The sequence below is a fragment of the Haliotis asinina genome, chromosome 7 (assembly GCF_037392515.1).
Source record: "Haliotis asinina isolate JCU_RB_2024 chromosome 7, JCU_Hal_asi_v2, whole genome shotgun sequence".
Lineage (NCBI taxonomy): Eukaryota > Metazoa > Mollusca > Gastropoda > Lepetellida > Haliotidae > Haliotis > Haliotis asinina.
The window spans coordinates 9,715,066-9,739,520 of record NC_090286.1 but is presented as its reverse complement, the minus strand read 5'-3'; the positions used below and the strand labels follow the sequence as shown (position 1 = coordinate 9,739,520).

The 24,455-nt window shown below is 38.3% G+C and overlaps 2 protein-coding genes across 3 annotated transcripts in view; one reads left to right on the top strand and one right to left on the bottom strand.

Annotated features, from left to right (window-relative positions):
- LOC137291066 (voltage-dependent calcium channel subunit alpha-2/delta-2-like) overlaps positions 1–10,255 on the bottom strand; it is a 29,802-nt gene extending 19,547 nt beyond the window's left edge. The window contains exons 1-9 of the mRNA XM_067822343.1: positions 10,219–10,255; positions 9,150–9,385; positions 6,971–7,120; positions 5,764–5,912; positions 4,966–5,118; positions 2,827–2,991; positions 2,410–2,538; positions 1,791–1,919; positions 974–1,095 (exon numbers count right to left, since the gene is read on the bottom strand). Of these exons, the coding sequence (XP_067678444.1) occupies positions 974–1,095; positions 1,791–1,919; positions 2,410–2,538; positions 2,827–2,991; positions 4,966–5,118; positions 5,764–5,912; positions 6,971–7,120; positions 9,150–9,293 (1,141 nt within the window). The 5' untranslated portion in view covers positions 9,294–9,385; positions 10,219–10,255. The remainder of the gene's footprint in view (positions 1–973; positions 1,096–1,790; positions 1,920–2,409; positions 2,539–2,826; positions 2,992–4,965; positions 5,119–5,763; positions 5,913–6,970; positions 7,121–9,149; positions 9,386–10,218) is intronic.
- Positions 10,256–10,383: 128 nt separating this feature from the next.
- The window catches only part of LOC137290201 (serine/threonine-protein kinase RIO1-like), a 97,428-nt gene continuing 83,356 nt past the window's right edge, over positions 10,384–24,455 (top strand). Inside the window, exons 1-9 of one of the 2 annotated variants that reach the window (XM_067820924.1) lie at positions 10,384–10,564; positions 15,246–15,289; positions 16,956–17,077; positions 18,590–18,692; positions 19,473–19,551; positions 20,804–20,990; positions 21,153–21,214; positions 22,388–22,468; positions 23,246–23,332. In XM_067820924.1, coding sequence (XP_067677025.1) covers positions 10,515–10,564; positions 15,246–15,289; positions 16,956–17,077; positions 18,590–18,692; positions 19,473–19,551; positions 20,804–20,990; positions 21,153–21,214; positions 22,388–22,468; positions 23,246–23,332 — 815 coding nt within the window. In that variant the 5' untranslated portion in view covers positions 10,384–10,514. The remainder of the gene's footprint in view (positions 10,565–15,245; positions 15,290–16,955; positions 17,078–18,589; positions 18,693–19,472; positions 19,552–20,803; positions 20,991–21,152; positions 21,215–22,387; positions 22,469–23,245; positions 23,333–24,455) is intronic. The other variant, XM_067820925.1, reaches the window with a different exon arrangement.

Genomic DNA, 24,455 nt, shown 5'->3' with positions numbered 1-24,455 from the left:
TGACTTCTATCTGACTGTTGGCAAATTGCATTTGTCAGAGGGTCAGACAGTGAATTTAGAGTTGATGAGAAGGTCAATAAAATATTTGCATTTGATATACACAAGCAACCGCTCATTCCCCAGATGGTGAAGAGCCAGTTAGACCGCTGGTGACATGGTCTATAATATTTTCGATGTAAAGATTACTGACATTAATGATGTCTGCTGATCTTGTGTTTATTGTACAATGGTTACTGCACTCAGAGTGCATGAACACACACACTGAAAGTCAATCAGTCTGGGGAAATGGAACAGCCATGAATTCTCCACTTAATCACATCAAACTCTTTAAATGGAATTGAGAAGTTTTAAACATAAAGTGGAAATCTGCCGTTGGTGATCCTTGTGTCTAATGCTGCAGGGTCTGCAGAATGCATTGGTCATCACAATTAGTATTGATGTCATGCCGCACACCCTGCATGTTGTAGAAGTATATCGATGTCATGTGACTCACCCCACATAACAGGCTGCAGAAGTGTAGTGATGTGATGTGACTCACCCCACAGGCTGTACAAGTATACTGATGTGATGTGACTCACCCCACAGGCTTTTGAATTGAGTTGATGTGACTCACCCAACAGGCGGTTGAAAGGTACAGATGTGATGAGAAGAACTGGATTGAGTGAGTGAGTTTAGTTTTATGCCGCACTCAGCAATATTCCAGCTAAATGGCAGCGGTCTGTAAATAATTGACTAGACATTCCACTGATCAACAACATGGGCATCGATCTGCGCAATTGGGAACCGATGACATGTGTCAACCAAGTCAGCGAGCCTGACCACCCGATCCTGTTAGTCGCCTCTTACCACAAGCACTGTTGCCTCTTATGGCAAGCATGGGTTGCTAATGGCCTAGTCTACCCCGGGACCTTCACGGGTCTGAGATGAACTCATCATGCAAGCATTTATAGAGTACCGATGTGTTGTAACTCACCTGGTCCACACCGCACCTGCTCCCCATCCGTGTCCTTCCCATCTGTGGCAAACACAATGAGTGATTGGCAGCCAGTCCGCGGACTGCTGTTGAGAAGCTCAAATGCTTTTGCAAAGCTCTTCCTGACAAATACCAAAGAAAAAATTGACAGAAATTAGTTTGTGTCAACAAATTAAAGAAATGTGTGAGTGTGTGGGTGCGTGGGTGCATGGGTGCGTGCGTGCGTGTTTTGGATAGTTGGTCACACAATTATTCCAAGACCAGATGACCAGTCATGCATTATGTAGAGGTCATTTCCATATCAACTAAGTAAGTTCTGTGTAAAGATTTCAGATGTTACACTTTTCTCTAATCTGTACATGGTTTCAGGACCGACAAGAAGAAGCATTTTCCCCATTACCAATAAAATTATTCCCTCAGTAATCTGCAAGTAATGTTGAACTGATTTCAAAGTCACTCATCTTGTGCTGACTAGATAACAAATACTATATTCAGTCTTGATATCAGCATGTAATTGTGAACATGTAACAGTTTCAATCCATACTGATGTCAGCTAGCAGTGAGAGAGTGAGTTTAGTTTTATGCCACACTCAGCAATATTCCAGCTATATGGTAGCTTTCTGTAAGAAATTGTGTCAGGATCAATCCAGTCATAAGCATCATGAGCATCAATCTGCATTACTGGGACCTGATGACGTGTCAATCAAGTCAGTGAGTCTGACCACCTAATCCCAGTAGTTGCCTTTTACAACAAGTATGGGTTACTGAAGATACATTCTAACCTGGACCTTCACATGTATCCACTAGTAATACATACTCCAGTTCACTAGTCCCGCCAGCCTTCAACTTCTCTATCTTCTCGATGAGATCCTTCCTGTGAGCAATGGTGGCTGGCACCATCCGTTTCATCTGACAACTCAGCACCTCTGTTGTAAAGTAGTGCCACCTGTTTAAGACATACCATCACCAATCAAACAGTATTTGCTCAAGGCATAAAATTTAGGAGTCACCCTGACCACATGGTGTCATGGACATGTTTTGGGAGTCAACATCTGTTTCCAAATTTAAAAAACACATCAAGTGTGACTGTTTAATAATGACAAAAGCAAGGTAAGGCAGGTCAGGTATTTAATCATCACTAGTGAGTGAGTGGGTGAGTTTAGTTTTACGTTGCTTTTATCAATATTCCAGCAATATCACAGTGGGGGACACCAGATGACTGATTACATAAATTCCCCAAATCACCCCAAATGACGGACTACATATTTCCAAAGCTCACCCTAGAAGACGGATTACATATTTCCCCAACACATCCCAAATGATGGACTACTTATTTCCCCACCTCACCCCAGATGACAGGCTACATGCTTACCCACCTCACCCCAGATGACGGACTACTTACTTCCCCACCTCACCCTAGATGACAGACTACTTACTTCCCCACCTCATCCCAGTGGCTGGCTCTGGCACAGATGACATTAACATAGTCCTGTTTGGTAAGTGTGTTGATCACAGCCTTGGCCACACCCTTTGCAATGGAGAACTTCTCACCAGCCATGGACTGACTAGAAAAGTATACATTAGATCGGAGAGTTCTTTAGCTAATATGTCATTATTCATTATGTAAACATGTTTTCAGAGAACAAACCTGTTTAATTATTGATCATGATGATGTGACTGAGACAGATCAAACTATTTTCTTAAATGGGACCACTCACTAATGAGTTAGTTTGTTTCTAAAACTGATGAGTGTGTCAGTGAGTTATATGTGCACTGTCCCAAGGATATCCAGATTATCAAACATTCGTACCTTGTATTTTAACTTAATGGAAAACTTGTCAATATATTTCTACCTGCAGTCTAGAACAATAACCACGTCCTTAGGACCACTAGTAGCAGCAATGTACCAAGGTCGTACACGAGGGTCGTAGTCATTGTAGAAGCCAGCAAAATTAGTTGACCATTCCCGACCAGGAAACAGACGAGTTACTCCAGTCGTGGAACCAAAGTATTGCCACCTGATAACAACAGATTTATCATCAATACAAAGGGCATCAGTGGTAGTGCGGTAACGATGCATTCAACAATTGGTGGACGGCAATTGTTGAGTCTCTGATAGCAATCAATCAATGGTAGAATTGAAAAACTACCGCTGCATTGAAAGTATGTGTAACTATCGATAGTTTAGCAATTGATTCTGCTAAAAAATGTGCAACACAAACCCTGCTACCTCTTAAATGAACATGGCAGCAAACACAGCATGTGACTTGGGAGTTTGAAATTGAGAATAACAATAAGTTTAAGCTTTAAAAGTTTTCTTGATCTAGGTTTCTAGATATTTAAAGAGACTGATACTACTTCAACTTCAGCTACTTCAAATTATTTATTGCATGTCAACTACACATTCATTTGGGAAAGAACTTCAAATGAGACAATTTGAGGAGGAATACCTACCACAATAGGATGTTGACTATCACTATCGCAATACTTGTTTATATCTCAGTCAATCACCCCTTATCATTGGAGCTAAAATGGAGTAGCTACCCCTCCCAATTTTCAGGACAATTTATCAGTGGTTTCTAAATATTAAATTAAATATAATTATATTAAAAGAAACAAACGAAGCATGATGTGACAGTATCTAAATAAAAACAAACATAATCTACTGAAAACAGTACCAGGTTTTTCCTTGCCCAACCATCCCCCCACACACAAAACAGCATCTGGAGCCCAGTGAGTGAGTTGGGATTTACGTCACTTTCAGCAATATTCCAGCAATATCATGTTGAGGGAAATGTGATACGTTCAGTCCTGCCAATTACTGTTTACATGAATGACATTGCCAGTCATCTGTTTGTGTTTCCGAGTTCGTGACTGCATTAATTTGAAAACAATTTAGAATGATGCACTACCTTCAAAAGGTTCATTTGTTGTTTAACGCCACATTCAGCAATATTCCAGCTGTATATAAAATAATACATAAAATCATCAAATCTGGCCCAAACGAACCTGTGATAAACAGCATGAATATCACTCATCACTCTAGACAATTTGGATATGATGAGATTTGTCTATCAAACAAAATGGTGGCTTTCATTTTCACATGCAATTAGCATACAAGTGTATGGGAATTTCATCAATGATAACTCACTTATGGCTAATTACTGGATGTTTGATTTCACATGCACTTTTTTGGTGGCACAATCAAAAGGCAGATCACTGACCACTGGATGATGAACCTGTCGCGAGGGTTAGGATGCCTCGTCAAGCCTTGTATATTCTGATCGACAAGGTTCAGCCACATATTATGTCTGATTCCCAGGGTTCACATGCACTTGAACTTGAAAGCAAGGTTCTCACTACCCTGATATTTTGCCCAAGGGTCTATCAACATTTACATTTCAAAAACTACTTACATCATCTGCAAGACTATGGAAAGGGACATAACTCATGCCTTGCATTTCATTCTCTCTCTCAATAAAAAGTGTTGATCCTTGTTAGAATCAGACCGAAAGATTGGGACCGACTATGATCAGTGTAAGATCTTTTAGTGTAACGGGTATAACCTTTAGCTAAGACAATCGTAAAATTGGCGTAACTTGCTAAGATCAGTTACTGGGATGGCACCCTGGATCTTCATGGGAACCTTCAAAATGAGTGAGTGAGGTTAGTCAAAATGAGTGAGTGAGGTTAGTTTTACGCCGCAATCAGCAATATACTAGCTATATGGCAGCAGTCTGTATATAATCGTGTCTGGACCAGACCAACAACATGAGCATCGATCTGTGCAACTGGGAACTGATGACGTATCAACGAAGTCAGTGAGTCTGACCACCCGATCCTCTTATGGCAAGCATGGGTTGCTGAAGGCTTTTATGGCAAGCATGGGTTGCTGAATGCCTATTCTACCCCGGACCTTCATGGGTCTTCAAAAGGATCAAAATACAGTATGACATATCAATAACTGACAAGTCACATATACACTGATATACCTGAGGAGAGGATCTCTGTTTGCATTCTCATGGAACACTTTTTCTAATCCAGCTGTGAACAGGATGGTGTTGATGACAGTGGGGTCATCTCGAGGTACCTCATCTGCTATTTTTATGGTAGAGCTGTTGATACTGACTCCTTGTCGAAAATATCTGCAATTACATCAAATAACTCACATAATCACTGATGTTAACACATCAATGGGTTCTCAAAGATGCAACACTGGTTTTGAAACACATTAGGGGTTAATATTGCAGAGAATTTTCATATTGTGATACATTGCGATGCGAAAGAAAACACTGAGATATGTATTGTAATATACTACAAGAAGCTTTTTTAACATCAACACAGTGGTTACAAACTAATTTCTCCTCTCTCCCCCACCCAAAAAAAAGCCCTGACCTGGTCAAGACACATCAGGGATCACTGGTCATTAATGAGTAAATAGGTAAAACATCCATATCCAAAACATTGCGAAACACTGAACAAAAATCATGAACACAACTTCAAACCGAACATAACTTGACTCCTGGTGTGAAATACTGAAATATCTGAATATGTTATGAAGTTTTCCTAATGCATGTCAAAATACCGGTTTTCGATCAACCTATCGTAATACGTATTGTTGTCATGTCTGAACTGGTAAATACTGGTACTGAGCAGCCCTAAACCACATCATGGGAAAAACCACAGCTAAGCATGAGTGAGCAAACGGAGTCTGAGTCAAAGTAAAATCCTGATCAGCTGGATGTGGATGCTGTATATCAATGTCAGTAAAGCCCTGTCTGACAACTTACGGATTAAACGTGAGATCTTGAGGCAGCAAGAAAGGAATGTCCGAGTCTCGATAATCATCTCGTCTCAGATCCTTCAATCTTGTCACATTGGAAGTTTTGTTTTCAGACAAATAGTTATCATATAACTTGCGAACTGATTGCGCTAGATTCTGCAAAATAGAAGCAAAACAAAACAAACATCATTTCCTTCATTGTATGAGTAACTTCATGAAGTTCAAGCAAAATGTGATCCTAAGGCACATCATATTGTTACCATACAAAGGGAAGGCCAATGCTTGAATTTACTTGATCAAGTCATATTTTACAAGGTCATTAATCAGTTACATGCACATAGACAGCCGGTAGAATTCTGATAATGAAAACAGCAATAATAGCTGTTTCATAAAGTGTCTGCTTCCAGGAACTTGTGCATGCACAAACTGATAATACATTCCTAACCCAGATAACCCAAGCTGCCTTTGAAGCACTATGAGGTTAACAATTAGAAGACTTATCCCACCGGGTACCCATTCACTGGTTGGTGAAGAGGTGATTCATGAACAAACTGACTTGTGATTCTTCAAAGGCATTTAGAAGTTGGCATAGTAATACATGACAATTTTATGGATAGCAACTTCTTGGGTTTATTTTCACGACGCCGAACAGGCGTTACACAAACATTTCAGATTTGACATTTCTTATAATTGGCATTGAAATTATTACCATTATATGATAACAAACATAAGATTTCTAAACAGCAAACAAGTGTCACATGTCGCAAATAACAACTTCACACAAAGACATTGTGAAATAGTCAGACACTGGAGCTTGCACAGTTGCAGGTTGGTGATACATATCTGACCACTAGTGAATCTGCCAGATTTGTCAGAGGGTCAGATGCTATTTTTGAACACTGGAGAACCGATGACATGTGTCAACCAAGTCAGCAAAACCTGACAAACCACTCTCGTTAGTTGCCTGTTGTGATAAGCATGGGTTACTGAAGGACAATATTCCAACCTGGACCTTTTCACTCTGATGCATATGATCAATATATGCTTTACCAGATACATACAGTAAGGATGTTAAAATTATAAGCACAACACTGGTAAAGTATGCAACAAAGGATTTTCACAGTGACATTGGTCAGGTTACTTTAGGCCCTCCAACCCTTAAGGGTGGGTCAATGGCTTCCTTTGATTGATATGCATGTGAAACAATACCTTACCTCAGCTGCCTTCTTCTTTTTCCGGAAATAGTCTCCAAGAGTCTCTTTAACTACTTTCACTATCGTTTCACCATTTTTCTTCTCAAAAGTGTAATTTGCCTGATCAAGGTAGCTTTGGGTTACATCTCTCTTGATTCCATCCCCTGCCAGCTGCAGAATCACAAACAACTGTCATGACCACGCCTTTGCAGATAGGAATATCAGAAATGCCAACCCCAAATTGGTGCAGTTAGGAATCTGATTTAATCTTTTCAATGCCATTACACTTTGCGATCCTTATACAACTGAAACCGGGTGGCAGTACTCAGCAGCAGTGTTTCCGAATGTTAAGTGAACAAAATAGACAGTGCATGGAATTTATCAGGCAGCCTACTCAACTCCCAGATTACTGTCTTGCATAAACAATTTTAGAACTTCTGTAAATACAGTGATATATTCATATAATTATCATTATTTATAGTCAAAGATGATCCAAGCCCTCCAGTAAGTAAGACTATCTATATCTATGTTATATTTTGAAAAAAATCGGAAAGTATTTGGCTTTGGATGATTTCGGGATGATCCTGATAAATTCAGGATGGTTGGCATCTCTGGAACATGGACATGTAATATTTTTGTATTCATCACAATGAGACACAGAACTGGGATACCTCATTACACTAGTGTCTTATTGATAAACGTGATTAATCCATATTTTCATTGATAACATTCCTCAAAAAAATTTGTTCAATAATATGAATAAACCAACCTGCATAGATTAACCAGACAATATCAGTTTGAATCTGATCATTTCATGTTTAGAATTCAACTAAACTATAGACCCATAACAAATATATGTTGTGGCAAATATGATATGTGTCATGAATAAAAAAGGAATGTTATTGATAAATAAAATATTACAAAACCAATATAAATCATAAAATGTTTCAAAAAGCTGCAAGTTATATTCGGCAGTACCATATTTGTTTCTTTGATAATAACAAAATATGATTCATCATGATTTTTATTAAAAGTGGTTCTACATTTATTATGAAACACTGAAAAGCATCTGCCACTAAACAAATGTCTCTAAATCTATTTTTTTTCTTCTTTTTTTTTTCATTTATACACAAAATATATGCCATGGAACTATTTTGTGCTTGTCTAACTATCACTGACGTTGCAAGGAAGAGAAATAGAAGTGCAACTGTTTCTCAAATAAATATTTTAATCAACATTTTCTTCAACTCCATACAGTGTGGTTGTATATGCAGTCAATCTAGATACATAGATGTAAAGCAAATTTATTTTCACAATTTTGATGGATTAGATTCTTTTATTTGTTGTTTACACCACAAAGTAATATTCCGGCTTTACGGTAGTGGTCTGTATGTGATTGAGTCTGGTCCAGACAATCCAGTGATCAACATTATGAACATCACTCAATACATGAGGGATACACTGACAAGCGTCAACCAAGTAAGCAAGTCTGACCACCCATTTCTGTCAATCGCCTCTTATGATGAGCATGGGCTGCTGAATACCAATTCTAACACATATCTTCAAATCTTCGTCTGGGCTAACTGGATTTTGTTGGAAATGGAAAATCAAATCTTTTCTGTTCGGAAGGTTGCAAATACAAGAGTTCAGCTAAAAGAATATTTTCAGCAAAGTTCAGTAAACATTTCCAAATTTGTACCACATTTCCTATGAGTATGTCTCTGTTGTACTTGGTGCCAAAGTGAATCACTAGGCTACCCCACCATTCCCCTAAAGAGGAAGAGGCTTCCAGACTTAGTTTAACATTTTTGAACTGAATGATGTGTCACAATAATTGAATTATTCAATGGTAAAATACTGCTGAATTTAGGAAAATACAAGTCTTAATTGAGAATAACAATGATTCTCCCAATTTGCGGTAGCTTTGAAAGAGTGACTGCATATGTTTCTTCATGTCTTTTAGCAATATTCCAGCAATATCACAGCAGGGCTTCACCAAAAAAGGGGATTTTACATTGTTCACTTGTAGGGGTCTTTGATGTGAGTGAATATTTCAACCACGAGACTATCCCACCATTCTGCTTTGAAAAGGGCTTAGTTTTACAGTTTGACATATCCCTGAATACTGAATGCTGATGTTTGAGTCACCAAACAGATGAAAGTGACTTACAATACCCATGCTATTATACTATATACAAACCTGCAATATGTAGTTCTGGATGAGCATTGCCCAGTTCTGGATATCTCCTGCCAGAGTACCAATGTCATGTTTTTCCTCGCCAGGATATGACACACCCGAATAAAAGAAACTGATGAAGATAAGACTTGCTCCAAATGATTTCATTTCAATTATTCAACAGATAAAATTGAAAAGGCAGGTAACAAACCAGTTCAGTTTGCTATAATCATTTTCACATTTTTCCTTCCATGCAACATCTGAAAAATAAATAAAAAACAGCAATGTATATGATGAAATCTCAAGTTGTCATGCATCATGCATGAAAGAACATATATCCCTGGCATGTATTTAAATTTTAATTGCTAGCCATGGAGAGCATTTTTCTTTGCAGATTCAAAATATTCTTATTTTTGACAGTAACATCTACTAATTTCACTTGTGTTCAACAGCTATCTTCTCAGTCTGTCAGCTCACCGACACTGATTGCTTTCTGAAGATCTCATGAGAGATAATAAAAGTGACACCAGAATGACTGAATAGAGTGTTACCCTTTAAATCAAGGTGCCTATAAAGCAGGATTGCATGTTGGGCAACAGAAAACTGATGACACTTTACTCGATACAATGAGTCCATTGGAAACACGATATTAACACCTAGGAAAGAAATCTATCAATATCAGTGCAAGAGGTATTTGATCATAGCAGTCTGAAGTGTGTGTCCATCTTCTTGTTTACTGTCATTCAAATTACTTATCATAAATGAAATGTCGATCATCAGATGAGAAACATGTAACATAAATTCTACAGTATTTGGCTGATATAAAAATGCCCACATTTGGTATTCATGTTGACTGGGATTATACTAAGTGTCATTGAACAAGAAGAGTCCTAGTGTCTGTCAGAAGATTCTTGATGGTCGATTTCGATCGATAGCTTCACATCCAAACGATTGAAAACGCCCGAGCAACATTTTTCCTACGGTATAAGGTTAGTTAGGTCTACATGTTGACATACAGTTAGATGCATCTATAACAGGTACTAAAATCCTTAGAAAATGAATGATTAACATAAACAAAATTCCGTAACATTACCACAAAATGAGAAGAGCAGACAACATTGATCGTAACCGGTGCCTGAATGAAACTGAAGATTTGATTGGTCCTAATAATCATTTTGTGAGGTATTTTATCAACTGATCGCTGATTGGTTATTTTGTCCGGAAACGTGAATTGAATACTCTACAACATCGCACGTCCACCTCGACTGAACAAAGATTTAGGTATATGGTCATCACACGGAGTTTGCAGACGATGGAAACTCGAATACAACGTGTTGTGCAAGTTAGTCTTCTTATACGGAATTAAACCTTCTTACAAGGCTAGTCAAAATGAATGATGCTATCGAGGGACAATTTGAAGATGCCGAAGAAGAAATAGTGTAAGAAATTTTGAGATAACAAGGATAATCGCCTATTCGGCCTGAATCTGTGTATGGCAGATTGACTGAGAGCACGTGTTAACGTTCAGTACGCAGAGGGTAAAATTTTAATGGTAAAAGAAAAAAAACTTGAAAGCCTTCTTCTGTATTGTGAGCGGTATGTGTTTTACTGTCCCCGTTGAAGGATGTTCCTAAGTGAAGTGGTATTACGTGCCTGAGTCTCGGCAAATTTGGAAGATGTGCACCCGTGAATGAAATAAGCCCAAAACACAGCCAGACATCATGGCTGGTATGTTACATGTTACCAGCCCAAAATGACTTTAACCAGACCAGACACCAAGATATCTTCACAGCTGTAACAATTTTGCCTGACCATTGGACTTGCTGGCAGTATATTTAGACAGCAAGTTGATTGCATGTATAAGGCTGCACCCTACCTTTAGAATACAGCACCATAAACTTAAAGGGGCACTGATGCGGAGCGAATAATGTTTCTCGCCAACGGTCTAATTAAGAAACCAAACCGCAAATTGGTCAGCGCCCGCTCCTTCGACCGTGACGGACAAAGGAACTGGGCTCCTGTCCATATTAGCACAATGTCTTCGCCTAAACAGTCAGGAGGCCGGATGCCCATCATATGCCATTTGTTTAAAAATATCCATGGTATTCCTTGTCTGATCGTAACCAAATATCCCAGCAGTGTAGTTCTTTTCTGATGCTTGGATGGTATAGTTACTGATCCAATTTGATCCTATTTCTGTGTTTTTAACCTCGATATTTAATCATGTTACATGAAAATATGATGTCTACAGGCACGTAGCAAGCCATTTGTTTCAGTACGGAAGATTGCAAAGCTTTATATATAGGTAGTTTTGAGTGTTGGTTCAGCTGTGATAGCAAATATCGCACGTAAATTTTGGTAGCTATGGTAGCTACAATGGTTTATTATTTATGATAATAAAAACACACGGTTGATTTATTTGAATTCGTAAACAAAAAACGATGACATTGCCTTTGGTAGAGAAATCTGAAAATTTTCTTACGTAAAAACCCCTTATTTCACCTATTTACCCAAGTACACAGCAAATGCCTGTGTGTATTCCTTATGTAACGAAATTCAGTTGGTATCCTCAAAACAGTATCGGCCCATAAGTGTTTTCAGATTGCATGCGACACAGAGATTACATCTTCCTTGCTGTAACTCGCGTTTGAACCTACACGTGTTATTTGTCATCATTCTCTGGATGGTAAATTAACGAATTTATAACAGGTATAATTAGTAGTAACACCACTTCGGTTACTCAACAAAGGTTCCCATTTGGCATTTCTCCTGTCTGGAGTAAATACTCAACATTATAAATTAAGGTCTGTAATGGCAAATGTATTGTATGTTATGTAATATGTGCATGTAAGTGATGCAAGAGGGTTTATCAGCTGAGTTGCAAAAACAAACATCGATCAAAGGATTAACCGATAACACACTGATTGATTAATTACTTTTATCTCCTAGCGGATTTGTCTAAAGGCAGTGTGTGTAGATGACTACACCCTGTCGAAAGAGTGAGTGCAAAAACAACATCCTTCCTTCAAAGAATTAACCACCCTTGCGCTGATTGATTGATTGTTCATTATTGGTTAACTAAATTACTTAGAATAGTGGACATCATACATTTAGTTGCCAGGTGTGCTATCTTGGGAGACCAATGAGAGGTTTATCTGGTTTTCACTAACGAAAGACGTGAAACGATGTGTTACTTTTTCGCAAACTAGACAGTTGTAAGACGCGACACAGAGCATGATTATTTACCAGCTGCAGATGAATGGAATACAATTTCTTTTACGTGGATATTGATGGATGCATTCATGAACAAGGTAGTAGCCTGACATTGTTGCTATAAAATTAGTCTGTTTTACTTTCATTATTTGCATTTTGTTTTAATTTATTTGTTGTAGCATTCAGCAGAATCTGTATTACAGAAAACACACACTAGATCGCATATGTGTGTGAAATAGGATCCAAATTTACAATGTATAAATGTTGCTGTTATGTTAGAAATTTACTATGAGTATAAGCAGATCGTGTGTTCTTTCATTAATTTTCAGAATCATACAAATATGACAATAAACTAATCAGGGTTATGAGACAAAATATAGAGACGTACATTGGCTTCGTTATTGTTCTGTCCTAATAGTTTTTTACCATTTCTACCACTGGCAGATGATTAACCTTCAAAGTGTTTCATTTGTTTTCATAATACATTTGTAATGAAGTAAAAATGACTTCACCTAAGTTGATCTGTCTATAATTAAACTATCAGTTGCTTTTACGGAATGCGCAGCAGAGGTCACGAACCAGTCATGAATTCTGGGATATCATCCGGGTACTCACGGGAGAAAAACAATAACAAACGTTTACACCAGTCCACGGAAATTGCTCCGCATCAGTGCCCCTTTAAAGGAAACGTCATAATACTATTTTAGGTAATTGCAGGTGATTTTGTTCAAAAGCATGTTCTTGAAACAAGGCCCTATGATGCTGTCATAGCAACAAGGTCTTCAAGCTCAGCGAGTGCTTATAAACTCCGCTCACTAATGTTTCATCTCTACCAGCCATGGCATTACAGAAACCCAACGATGTTGAGAGTCCAGTAGTAGTTCCTGGCGATTGCGCAATTTTTTGCAAGCGCCTGTTTTAAATATCTTTTCTTTTTTGACTAATATGCTCTTATTTCTTGGTATTAAGAGGAGGTATTATGTTTTGTGTATTTATATATTTTGTATTTTTAAATTTAGTAAGAATGACTTACATTGGTCACATTGTGCCATGTTTTATTATTCGCAGTTTTGTTCAATGTAAAATAATCTAAATATATTCTATATTTCGGTTTCAAACGTAACTATTTGGATCAAATAAATTATAACTGTAAACTAATATACATATATATCTTTGTCATTCAGTAATTAGCACCATTAGAAGGAAATATTTATTTCTCGAAGCGGTAAGAATTCATTACACTCAGCCTTTTTCGTGCCGGTTCGGTGAGAATATTCTGTTTATTAGAATTATTCCAAGGGTTAGGTTTCGGGTTAGGTTTTGGGTTATGGTTTAGGTTTAGAGTTAGGTTTCGGGTTATGGTTATGGTTTAGGGTTAGGGTAAGGGACCTAATCCAGTGTAGTAGGTAAATGCATGAGTGCCAGTTGTTTTCCTTTTCCATTTTTAATACTTAGTGCACAAAGAAAAACGGGAGACCAAAAATGTCCAGAGTTAAAAAAACAATGAAATGGTTTAATGTCGAAATTTTAGGCAGATGGAAATCGGCCTCCAGCAACTTTCACCTCTAGATCTACATATTTTCAATAATGATTCAAACTCTAACTCACCAAACATGCCCATGTCTCACTCATTCCTCAGCGCGATCAACATTATCCTTACTGTGTTCCCTACAACACTTTTCTGTCACAAAAGCACACAATCATTTTTAACACAGCACGCCATTCATGCTTGTACAGTGAAATCAACGTCTGACACCTGACGTCAACAACCGTTTTCAGTTCGAACCATATCAGCTCCTTCAACACAGCATGGTATCTTGTAGATTATGGAATAGGACGATCGTGCCAAATGATATCAGGACCATTCGGCAACAGCCACTAGATTGAAAGCATGAGGCATCAAGTCTACCTGTAACCTTTGTAATTGTCCGCAACCAATTTGATTCTTTCCGTTTATTTCCTTGAAATCACAGGAATGACTAGCTAAATTTGCACATTGTGCAACAATGTGGACGTAGCTCAGTCGATTAGCTGTCGGGCTAACAATCCGAAGGTCGCGGGTTCGCGTCCGACAGGTTCTCACAAACTGGTTGCCTGTCTCACTGACATACATGTGACCTACGGCTGGGAATGTCCTCACAAGAAATTGTGGTGCTGAATTCTAAAGGTGCTGCAAGCCTGCTTGCCTGCCCTAACATTAATCTTAGGTCATGTCATTTAGTGTAATTTCTGGTGAAATCCAGATTATTTTGGGGCCTGTCAACATGGATGGAACAACCACCAGGAGAAAACAGAACATACTCTTCACTCACCTATAGGGATGGGCGATACTAATTTAACTTCCTTAACCATGTTACACTTTCACAGTATGTTTGCAATACATGTATATATATGACCTTATGGCTATGGGTTTATGCAGGGGCAACACGTGATAGTATTACCGAACAAACAAAAGTGCCACAAAAATATATAAGCGTAGAAAAGGTCATTTACCCAGGGATTTACATGACACAAATTCCTGTGTCATATGCACTTCATAATTAACAACGGAAGCAATGAAATAGATGAGCGTGTTCACTTGGCACAGAAAAAGTCCAAATACTTTCTTTAAATGTTGATCAAGTAACAAGTTTTCATTGAGTCATCTACTAGCTGATGTCATTTTCAGTTTATTTTCTGTGATGATCATGGTACACAGTAATTGAATTGCAGCATTATTATAACATAGTATTAACAATATTATTTAAGTGCCTAGGACCCAAATTTTGTAGTAAAGGACCCCTAAAAATAGAGAATATGCACAGAGTATGAGCACTACTACCAGACACCTCCAGTTACAGGATGCCAGATAAATCACTGTTTAACATGTGTTAATATTAAGGGTTGTACTTTTTCTTACTTTTACAGACATGAACCAGAGAATGTCCAGGTTGATGTGACAGAGCATCAAGGTAAGCCTGACAATACTGAGGAGTACTTTGTCAAAATCAAGGAACTCGGACACGACCTTGAATTAAATAGGACAAGTGTCCTTCACTGGTTTGAATACCTGATCCACAAACATTATCATGATTAATTATTTAAGTATTCATTTTGCCTTTATCACGTTTATGAAGGATGTTAGAGGGTATAATAAACTAAATGCTGAAAACCCAGAAGGAAATGAAATATCATTGCACATTTGTCAAGTTCGTAGCATTTTAAAATCTATTAAGGTAATTATAAAGTTATTATTATTCAGCCTCTAGGGTCTAGGGTTAGGTTTAGTTTGTTTTTATAAAAACATGGGCCTATATTCTTAGGCATAGAATTGTTAAACCATATATAGTGGTTACTGATGGAACTCTCCCTAATTATCCATGTATAGTAGCATGTCTATAGGTATTGTGTTGCTTGTCAAAGAAGAAATGATTACTTTTGTAATCAGCTGAAATATCATCCTCGATATCTCCAGGGTATACGTTCCGATAAGTCTCCACTATACCCTGGACGTATCTACGGCTCTGCCAGATAAATTTATTACCTCCCTTGACTGTCTTTTCATCCAGTCAGGTGTCTTCGCTGGGAAGTTGAGCGAACCAATCACAACTCACTTTAGTTTTTTGAATTATCTAACCGATTATACTTGGCAACAGAAACCATGCAGAGGTTCTCTGGAAGAGGTAAAAGGAGTTCTTGTATATGTTGTTTTAAAGTTTCGGACCTGTCAAGTTGTTTGTATGATTTCCCTAAAATCTGGGACGCACTGTGGGCAAACCTTCGCAGTTGCGACCGCTACCTTTGTTGACACTGGCAAGCTCAGTTATAACGGCGGCCTAGCTGATTGGCTACTGTGAGAAGCCGGAGCCAGCAAAGGGAGGTAATAAATTTATCTGGCAGAGCCGTAGATGCGTCCAGGGTATAGTGGAGACTTATCGGAACGTATACCCTGGAGATATCGAGGATGCTGAAATATTTGCACGACAGAATATTGTTATTGCATCGGGTTTGCACAAAACAAATTAGTCATTTGATATCTATCCCAGCAAGGTAGCTGTAGTGTTTGTTTGCTGTTAGTCCTGTATTAATCCAGAATCATTTATAATAGTTTTTAGTTCCAAACATGTTCACACGGAATGGTAAGTCATTGATTAGGAAACAAACATAACCATTGAGCAGCATAAATTCAGCGACAATTTAGGTGTGTAAAGCCACTTGCCATTGGGCAAGTGACATTCAGAAAGTAACATGTTGTGATCAATTTTCCACATGTCCTGATATTTATGACATAATCGTGATGTTGTAATTATGACAGAATGAACCAACATGGTATTTGGTGTTAATGTTTAGGGGACTATTTATTGAGAAGGGATAAATAGCAAAGAAAAATGACTCTACTTTATTATCATTGTGAAACTTAATAGCTATATTTTGAGCGGACATGAAATGAAATCCAAGTGTATTTGCACTTTGAAACCGTAAGCAGAAATTATTTTGGCTGTCGGGTGATAGGATTTTTGAACCCCTGTTATTACTAAGTTAGCTTGATTTAACCATCATCTATCAACAGCAATGTATGTGAATGTTTGACAAATAATTAAGAAAAAGTAGTGACTGAAGGTTTACGTGTTGTATCAGATGGGATGAATGGAGAAGACTATGGAGACAGTGAGGAGAGTGATGACGATGACTTTGGCTATGACTTTGAAGGGGAGAACAGAGACTTCACCAAGAAGTACAATGCTTCACACTCTTCAAGGGTAGGTAGCATTAGTGTTCGGGGAAACAAATCTTGGGGAAAATTAGTACCACTACTACCAGGGCAAAAAGTCGGAAATTTGCCTAGGAAAAAAGTCCTCCGTTTATAAAGTCCTATTTTGAAAATTTTGACTCTTACAACTCTTGCCTTTGAAAACATTGTTTGAAAGATCAAAGAAACATTTGAATATATAATCTGTACATTATGATCATAAAATCATGCTTCATGTAAATGTAAGACGCTTTGACACTTATAACTTAGGCTTTTTTGAAAACATTGTTCAAAGTGATTGAGGTAAAATTTAACGTCACATCGGCAATATTGCAGCCATATAGTGACGAGAAATGTTGTAGATGCACACAGAAAATACAAGTGATTAAAGAACCAGTCATTGACAGACTGTAAAATAACTAGAGTATCACAAAAGGAGTTAAAACTAGCTAGAATGTATTTTTAGAAGCAGGAAACTATGTTAGACAATACCATGTAAAAATTGGCTATTTATCACCAACAACTGAAGGTAGATCACCATACTAGGGGCCATGGGGACTTACAGTACCTTAGCTACCTGCATGATCCCTTGTTGGATTTACACCATCCCTTCAGCTATTGGCGATTGTATGCAAGTTTAGCCACGAATTAAAATGACAATAATACTACAGCTAAAAGTGTGGAAGATTAAATTTTACTTCAAATGTTTTGGGACCATTGTTTTAAGGATCAATGTGAATATCTTTCCATTACGATCATGGAATGTAAGTACTGCAAAGACCTATCTCAGTATTTCTATGTCCTTTAAATCACCCCCTGAATGCGAGTACTTCATGTGTTTAGAACTCTCATTATAAAAGATAAAAGCTCTTTGAATCTAATTTATAACCCTGAGTTATCAATGTTTCTTCTAAGAGTTGATAAATAAATTTTTTTTTTATTACAATAAGACTTTTTCTGGAGTACTTTTTCCCCCGCTACTTTGATTACATGGAAACTTTCTGTTGTGCTGGCATCCTAGTAATAATTCTTGCAGTGTTTGAAATGCCTTAGAATATTGCTGCCCAGATGAACCTTAAAACCATCTCCCAAGTTCTAATTTTTGCAAGCTTAATATGCGTCTTAGCAACAACTGTGATTATCCCAAGGATTCATGTTAAGTAAACACCCAAGTACAAATCATGATTCAAATCATATTCATAGAGTGGTAACACTTATTTGCTGGTCATGTTTTGTTTTCCATTTTCTGAAATTCCGTTATAAGAATTTACTTGAGAATTATTTGTTGTTATATTATCATTTATCACCCAGAACTATGTTCCACAGGAGATATTGCTTGTGCGAGATCATGTATCTCCTTGGAGATATCAGTTTGACAGAAAATTTTGTACAATGCCGTGACAATGCTGTCTAGACCAGCATTAAACGTTTCTTTCACAACGATATGTGTTGTATTCACTGTTGTATATCTACTGCTGTAACTACTGTTTATCCACTATTTTATTCACTGTTGGATCTACAGCCCAATGCGCAGCAGCCCAACCAGCAAGCCCCCAGCAAGAACAAGGTGCACTTCCAGCCTTCGGAGAAGTCTCTACGCAAATATGTCAGCAAGATCAATGTCGGTCAGTACTGTTGAGAAGTTGATAACCCTTTGGGCATTATATATATGAAGAAAACTGGTAATAGATGAGATGGTGAAGTTTTCAATTTGGTTGATACTAATGATAGTGTCTTCATTCCCTACTGGTGTGATTTGTTGCTCACAATATCGACCACTGGATTATCTTGACCTGACTTGATTGTTAACATATTGGTGGAATATTGCTAATTGCCTTGGTAAATAACAAAGAAACCAAAAGCTGATTTAAGCTCATATTAATTTCATGGTCTTTGAGAAGGCCTCATCATATCCCACTTGCGTAGAATGATGCTCATCCTGTTAATGAGTGGATTGTTAGGACCAGACTTGATTATTTACAGACTGCTGCCATACACTTGGAATATTGCTGAGTGAGGCTTTAAAAAATAAAACAAGCAACCAACCAAGTAAATGAGGACCCAGTAGGTTGCTGTCATGGGAGTTATATACTTCCAAGGGAGCTGAAATTTTAGTATGCACCTGTGTAATGACAGGTCCAGTGCTGCTGTGAAGGCTGAAAGTTCCTCATGGAGCAGAGGGGTAGCCTAGTGGTTTAAGTGTTAGCCTGACACACTGAAGACCCTCGTTGGATCCCTCACATGGGTACAATGTATAAAATGCATTTATGGGGCTGCCCTGCTGTGATATTGCTGAAATATTGCTATAAACGGCATGAAACTTGCATGGTGTGCTTTTTTGCCATTATTGTTTTGTATTTATATTTTTCTTGCTGCTGTATTTGAACTGGTTATGTAATTCACAGAGAAATACTATGGCCCAAAACTGTCCAGCTCGGCTGTGTCTTCACTCACAGAGACCGGGAAGAAACTGGATGCAGACAGGTGATTTCATGGTCCTTGATCCGTCATTAAGAGAATCAATAGCCTTGTTACTTCACTTACCCGTAAGAGGTCACAACTGACCATGTCATAGGACCTCTAAGTAAGTAATGGCACTTGTTGAGACCTTAGTGCATCCGGAAACAAACAAATTTCAGCCCTCTTTGAGTGGTTGTCGATTGACAGTAACGAACCAATAGTCCTTGAATATTGCAGGATTGGCAAATTGCCTCTCTAACCATCCATAAATTAGCCAAGTGTGGTTGTACACTTGGTTCAGTCATATTTGGCTGTATTGCAGTTTGCAACCAGTAATGATAGTCACCAGAAGTCTGGTAATGGAAGTAAGGTGGGTCCTGTCTTGCATCACAAGTTGCTGAATGCACAGGGTGCAGTGAATGATCTTGGTACCAGAAGCAGAATCTTGCAAGACGTACAGGCGCTGTTGTTTCAGCTTGCAATGGAAGGTCAAGGCACATGATGTCAGTCACTGAATTGTCTTGTTCAGACTTAGTTTCTGCTTAAATATTGTTGAGAGTGACAGTAAACAACAAACAAAAACAAAATAACTGGTTACAGGGTTATTGGTCTTTGAGTGAACGTCAAGTGTTTTTTGTCAAATTCTGGATGTTTGCTGTTGGTAGTACCTTAGATTCACTTACCATGGGAGCATATTTCTGTAGTTATGTGTTCCCCAGAATGTTGGAGATCTAAGATCTGCTTCGCTTCGTATACCTGACAGGCTGTAATACACATAAATACTGCCAAAAAGCTACATTGATTCAAGTTCGTTCGTTCGTTCGTTCGTTCGTTCGTTCGTTCGTTCGTTCGTTCGTTCGTTCGTTCGTTCGTTCGTTCGTTCGTTCGTTCATGCGTGATGATCCAGGTTAGAATTGGTCTTCAGTATAATCGCAAGAACCGACTAATGGGATTAGATGGTCGATACTTCATGATATCAAATTTGCACATATCAGTGCTCATGCTGATGATCACTGGATTGTCTGGTTCAGACTCAATTGTTTACAGACTGCTGTCATATAGCTAGAATATTACTACGTGAATTATAAAAAGCAATCAATCAGCCTCCCTTGAACTGACATGCAGTGAAATGACTGAAATACTATTCAAAGTTTAGCATAACCAAACTCAGTCACCTTAAACATTATTAATCTACATCAAGATCTCACCATAGACAAGACAGAGTAATTCAGGTGAGTCTGACACAGCTTAATATGTATATGCCAATTATGTACAGATATCGGGGAAAGGACAAGGCTGACCGAGCCACAGCTGAACAGGTGATGGACCCACGTACCAGAATGATCTTATTCAAGCTGCTGAGTCGGGGCGTCATCGTTGAGATCAACGGCTGCATCAGCACAGGGAAGGAGGCAAATGTCTACCATGCTGAGGCGAGGGATGGACCAGACCGTGCAGTGAAGGTAGGCTCTCAGTCTCAATGAGATCAAGTCATGAAGCAGTTGCATATATTTAGAGGTATTTTTCTTGAAGGAACATTTTTTATATTGTGTGAGGTATACTTTTTTGACTTAGTGACATGTTGCTCAATTGCAAGCTATCCTGTTTTCCTGTTTTTTTGTCAGGTTTACAAGACGTCCATACTTGTGTTTAAAGACAGAGACAAATATGTCAGTGGAGAATTTCGGTGAGGAGTATTGTCTACTTACTTTGAAAGCCTGGAGATCAGAAGGTTGCAGGTTCAATACCCCGCCACATCATACCCAAATATTGTACTGGTCTGGGACTGAATGGCTTACACTGAGACCCTTTGATGTAATGGAAGAGCCACTAACTTGTCTGTACTTGTTGGCAGAAATGGGCTTCACACATTGTGCCCATGTGGGGACTCGAACCTGGATCTTCATGTGACAAATGAATGCCTTAACCACTAGACTAACCACCACCCATTTGAAACTTCTAAACAATTTGCTTGTAACGGAGATATATAACCTATGACAGGAGATCATAACTCATTCTTCTTTAATGGCTCAAAAACACTTTTACTAAAGGATATTGAAAATCATGGAGTATTTGCTAACTAACATGAATTAGGTCATTATTTTTACTTTGAAATAATGCGTACATCAGTTATTTGTGTGCACGAAAATTAAAAGTGAGAAATGTTGAACTCGGTATATACGTGTTGAATTTGATGCAGGAATCCGAAAAGAATGGCCATGTCTAAGAGTAGATGTGACAAGTATCAATAAAGCTATGCATTTCCAACCTTGTTCGGGAATTTGACATAAATTGAGCCTTTCACACTGGCAAAATGTTCTCTCACAGCAAAAATCAGGGAAGTCAGACATTTTGTTGACAGTCTGATTTTTTTTTTTTTTTGTTGAAATTTTGTCAATCGATCATCGAAGTTTTATTGTCATATGATCAATAAACCAATTGTTTGATCGATCGGTGCACCACTGTGTATCACAGTGTCTTTAGTGGTGATGTGATGTCTGTGACTTTGCCGTGTGATGAAAGATGAGATCCAACTCCTACATGTGATGAGGAATTCTTCTGTCTGATGGCTGAAACTGTGTCCAGAAATGTTTTCATATAGAGACTCTCTTAATCACAAGGTGATACAAGATGATTGTACTTCTTTGGACATGTTGAAGTTTTTACTTGATAATTTCCCAATGCAAGTAGTCAATAACACCCAATAGTCTAAGATGGCACTGAATGCCTTAACTGTTTGGCTCCAAAAAGCCTCATCTGTGATAAGGATTAAAGAATGTGAAAGTCTTTTTCTACTGTGGACAGTCTGCAGAATGTCCGGCATTAGCTTTTTGTCCATATATTATCCATTTTATTGCAGATTCAGGCATGGGTATTGCAAGTCCAATCCCAGGAAGATGGTGAGAACTTGGGCTGAGAAAGAAATGAGGAATTTGATCAGGTGAGAAATGGCCTGTATTCTTCATGGGTTATCTCCCTTGATGTGCTACAGGTTTAGCTCACCAAACATTCTGCTGTACTAGTTGCTTGTGAGCTTGTTTAGTTAATTACGTGATATTTGCAAGCAAAACAGTTCAGCTGAGGGAAGAGTCATATATTCTCTTTTTGCCAGCACTTTACTTGGCTGTAAGTGGAATAAGATTTACAGTTTAGGGTGCCATTGTACACATAACTATTTAAAATCTTTGAAGTGCAGTATATGTAAAGTTGAAAATGTCACCATACTTGTCAATTGATTCATATTTGTGCATATTTTGTATTTACGGGTGTTATATGCAATAGGCAGTATGTGATAAACATTCCTGATTCTCCTTATCTGCATACTTTCTAATCCGAACTATAGCCTTAATCCCAGTTGATCTAAGGATCAGTACGGTCCATTGATTTAAATCCCTGAACAATATGGCAGTATCTAGCATCATAACAGTCATCGCTTATTTGGAAACAATGGTCAGTGGCTGTACAACTTCATGCATGGTTGTTGGCTGACCGTCACAATGGGGAGTTTTGACTTGCACCAGTGATACTGTGATACTGATAATGTAAAGCTCCACACACAAGCTGTTGATGAAAGAAATTGTCTTTACTTGTCAGATTTTCTCCCCTGATTGTTCTTTCAAATGATGATCTTTTCAAGTTAAGAATGAGTAACAAGTCATAAAACTATTTAAAGCACACAGCTGGAATCTTGACCATCACTGCATATATTGTTTCCCAGAATCCACCAAGCTGGCATCAACTGCCCAGAGCCTCTCCTGCTCCGAAGTCATGTTCTAGTCATGGAGTTCATCGGGACTGATGGATGGTAAGCTGCCTGTTTGTGAATACTGCTACGTGCTTCATTCTGGCAGCAAATCTGTGCTACTGAGTCAGATGAAAATGATGATTCTTTGCAGCAAGAACAAGTTTGCTCTCATGTCCGTTATATATACTGTTGGAAGCAGTTGCAAGAGGTCAGCGCTTGCCTTCATGTCTGCATCAGATGTCATATAATCATAAATTGGATTTCAAATTTAGCAGTTGTATATAACCAGTTTTCTGTCAATATTATGATGTTATAGACGTCACTTGAAGATAGTAACAGGTGCAGTATAATGACATCAGAAATATTCTAAAGATACAAAAGAATATTCTGTTAAAATTAGTGAATGTAGTTAAAATGTTCTTGTATGATCTCAGATAATTTGTGCTGAGTCTTATGTTAAGTATTTTACCACAGCTCTTGGTTTGAAAGTTCAAACTGTAGATGTACAAGATGTGATCCCAATTTTGATAGTGGTGGTCTTAATTTTCCTGCCAAAGGCACCTAATTTGTAATCTACTGATGTAACACAATAAGACAGGTATGCATGCTGAAGAGATGCATCGGTGTCTCTTCTCACAAACACTCCGGTCCTGTGTGGACTTGGGGCCGTGGAGCATGCCAGATTAATAACTGGAGTGGTGTTTCAGGGTCGGCATTCACCAGGCAGAATGTCAGGCAGTATAAGCACCAGACAGAATGTCAGGCAGTATAAGCACCAGACAGAATGTCAGGCAGTATAATCACCAGACAGTATAAGAGGCAGTATAGTCACTAGACAGAATGTCAGATTCTGGTACTTTTCTTGGGTTGAGTCCCATCTGGGATTCGAACCCACACCCTCAGACAGGCACCTAATCACCAGCACACAATGTCAGCTGCTTAACCCACCCATCCACATGACAGTCCACCTTCCAGTAGTAATGCCTGGAACTGACTTCTAGTATTCTAGGCTGTAACAGGAAACTAACAGGATCAACTTGTCAGACATCTTTACCAGCTGCCTTCATAGAGGTGTAGTGTTAAACAACATACAGCACCTACATTGCAGTCACTTGCATTTACTACAACAGAGTGTGCAGTGATTCTAATGCTACTATGAGAAAGTCAATATGTGTATTAAACT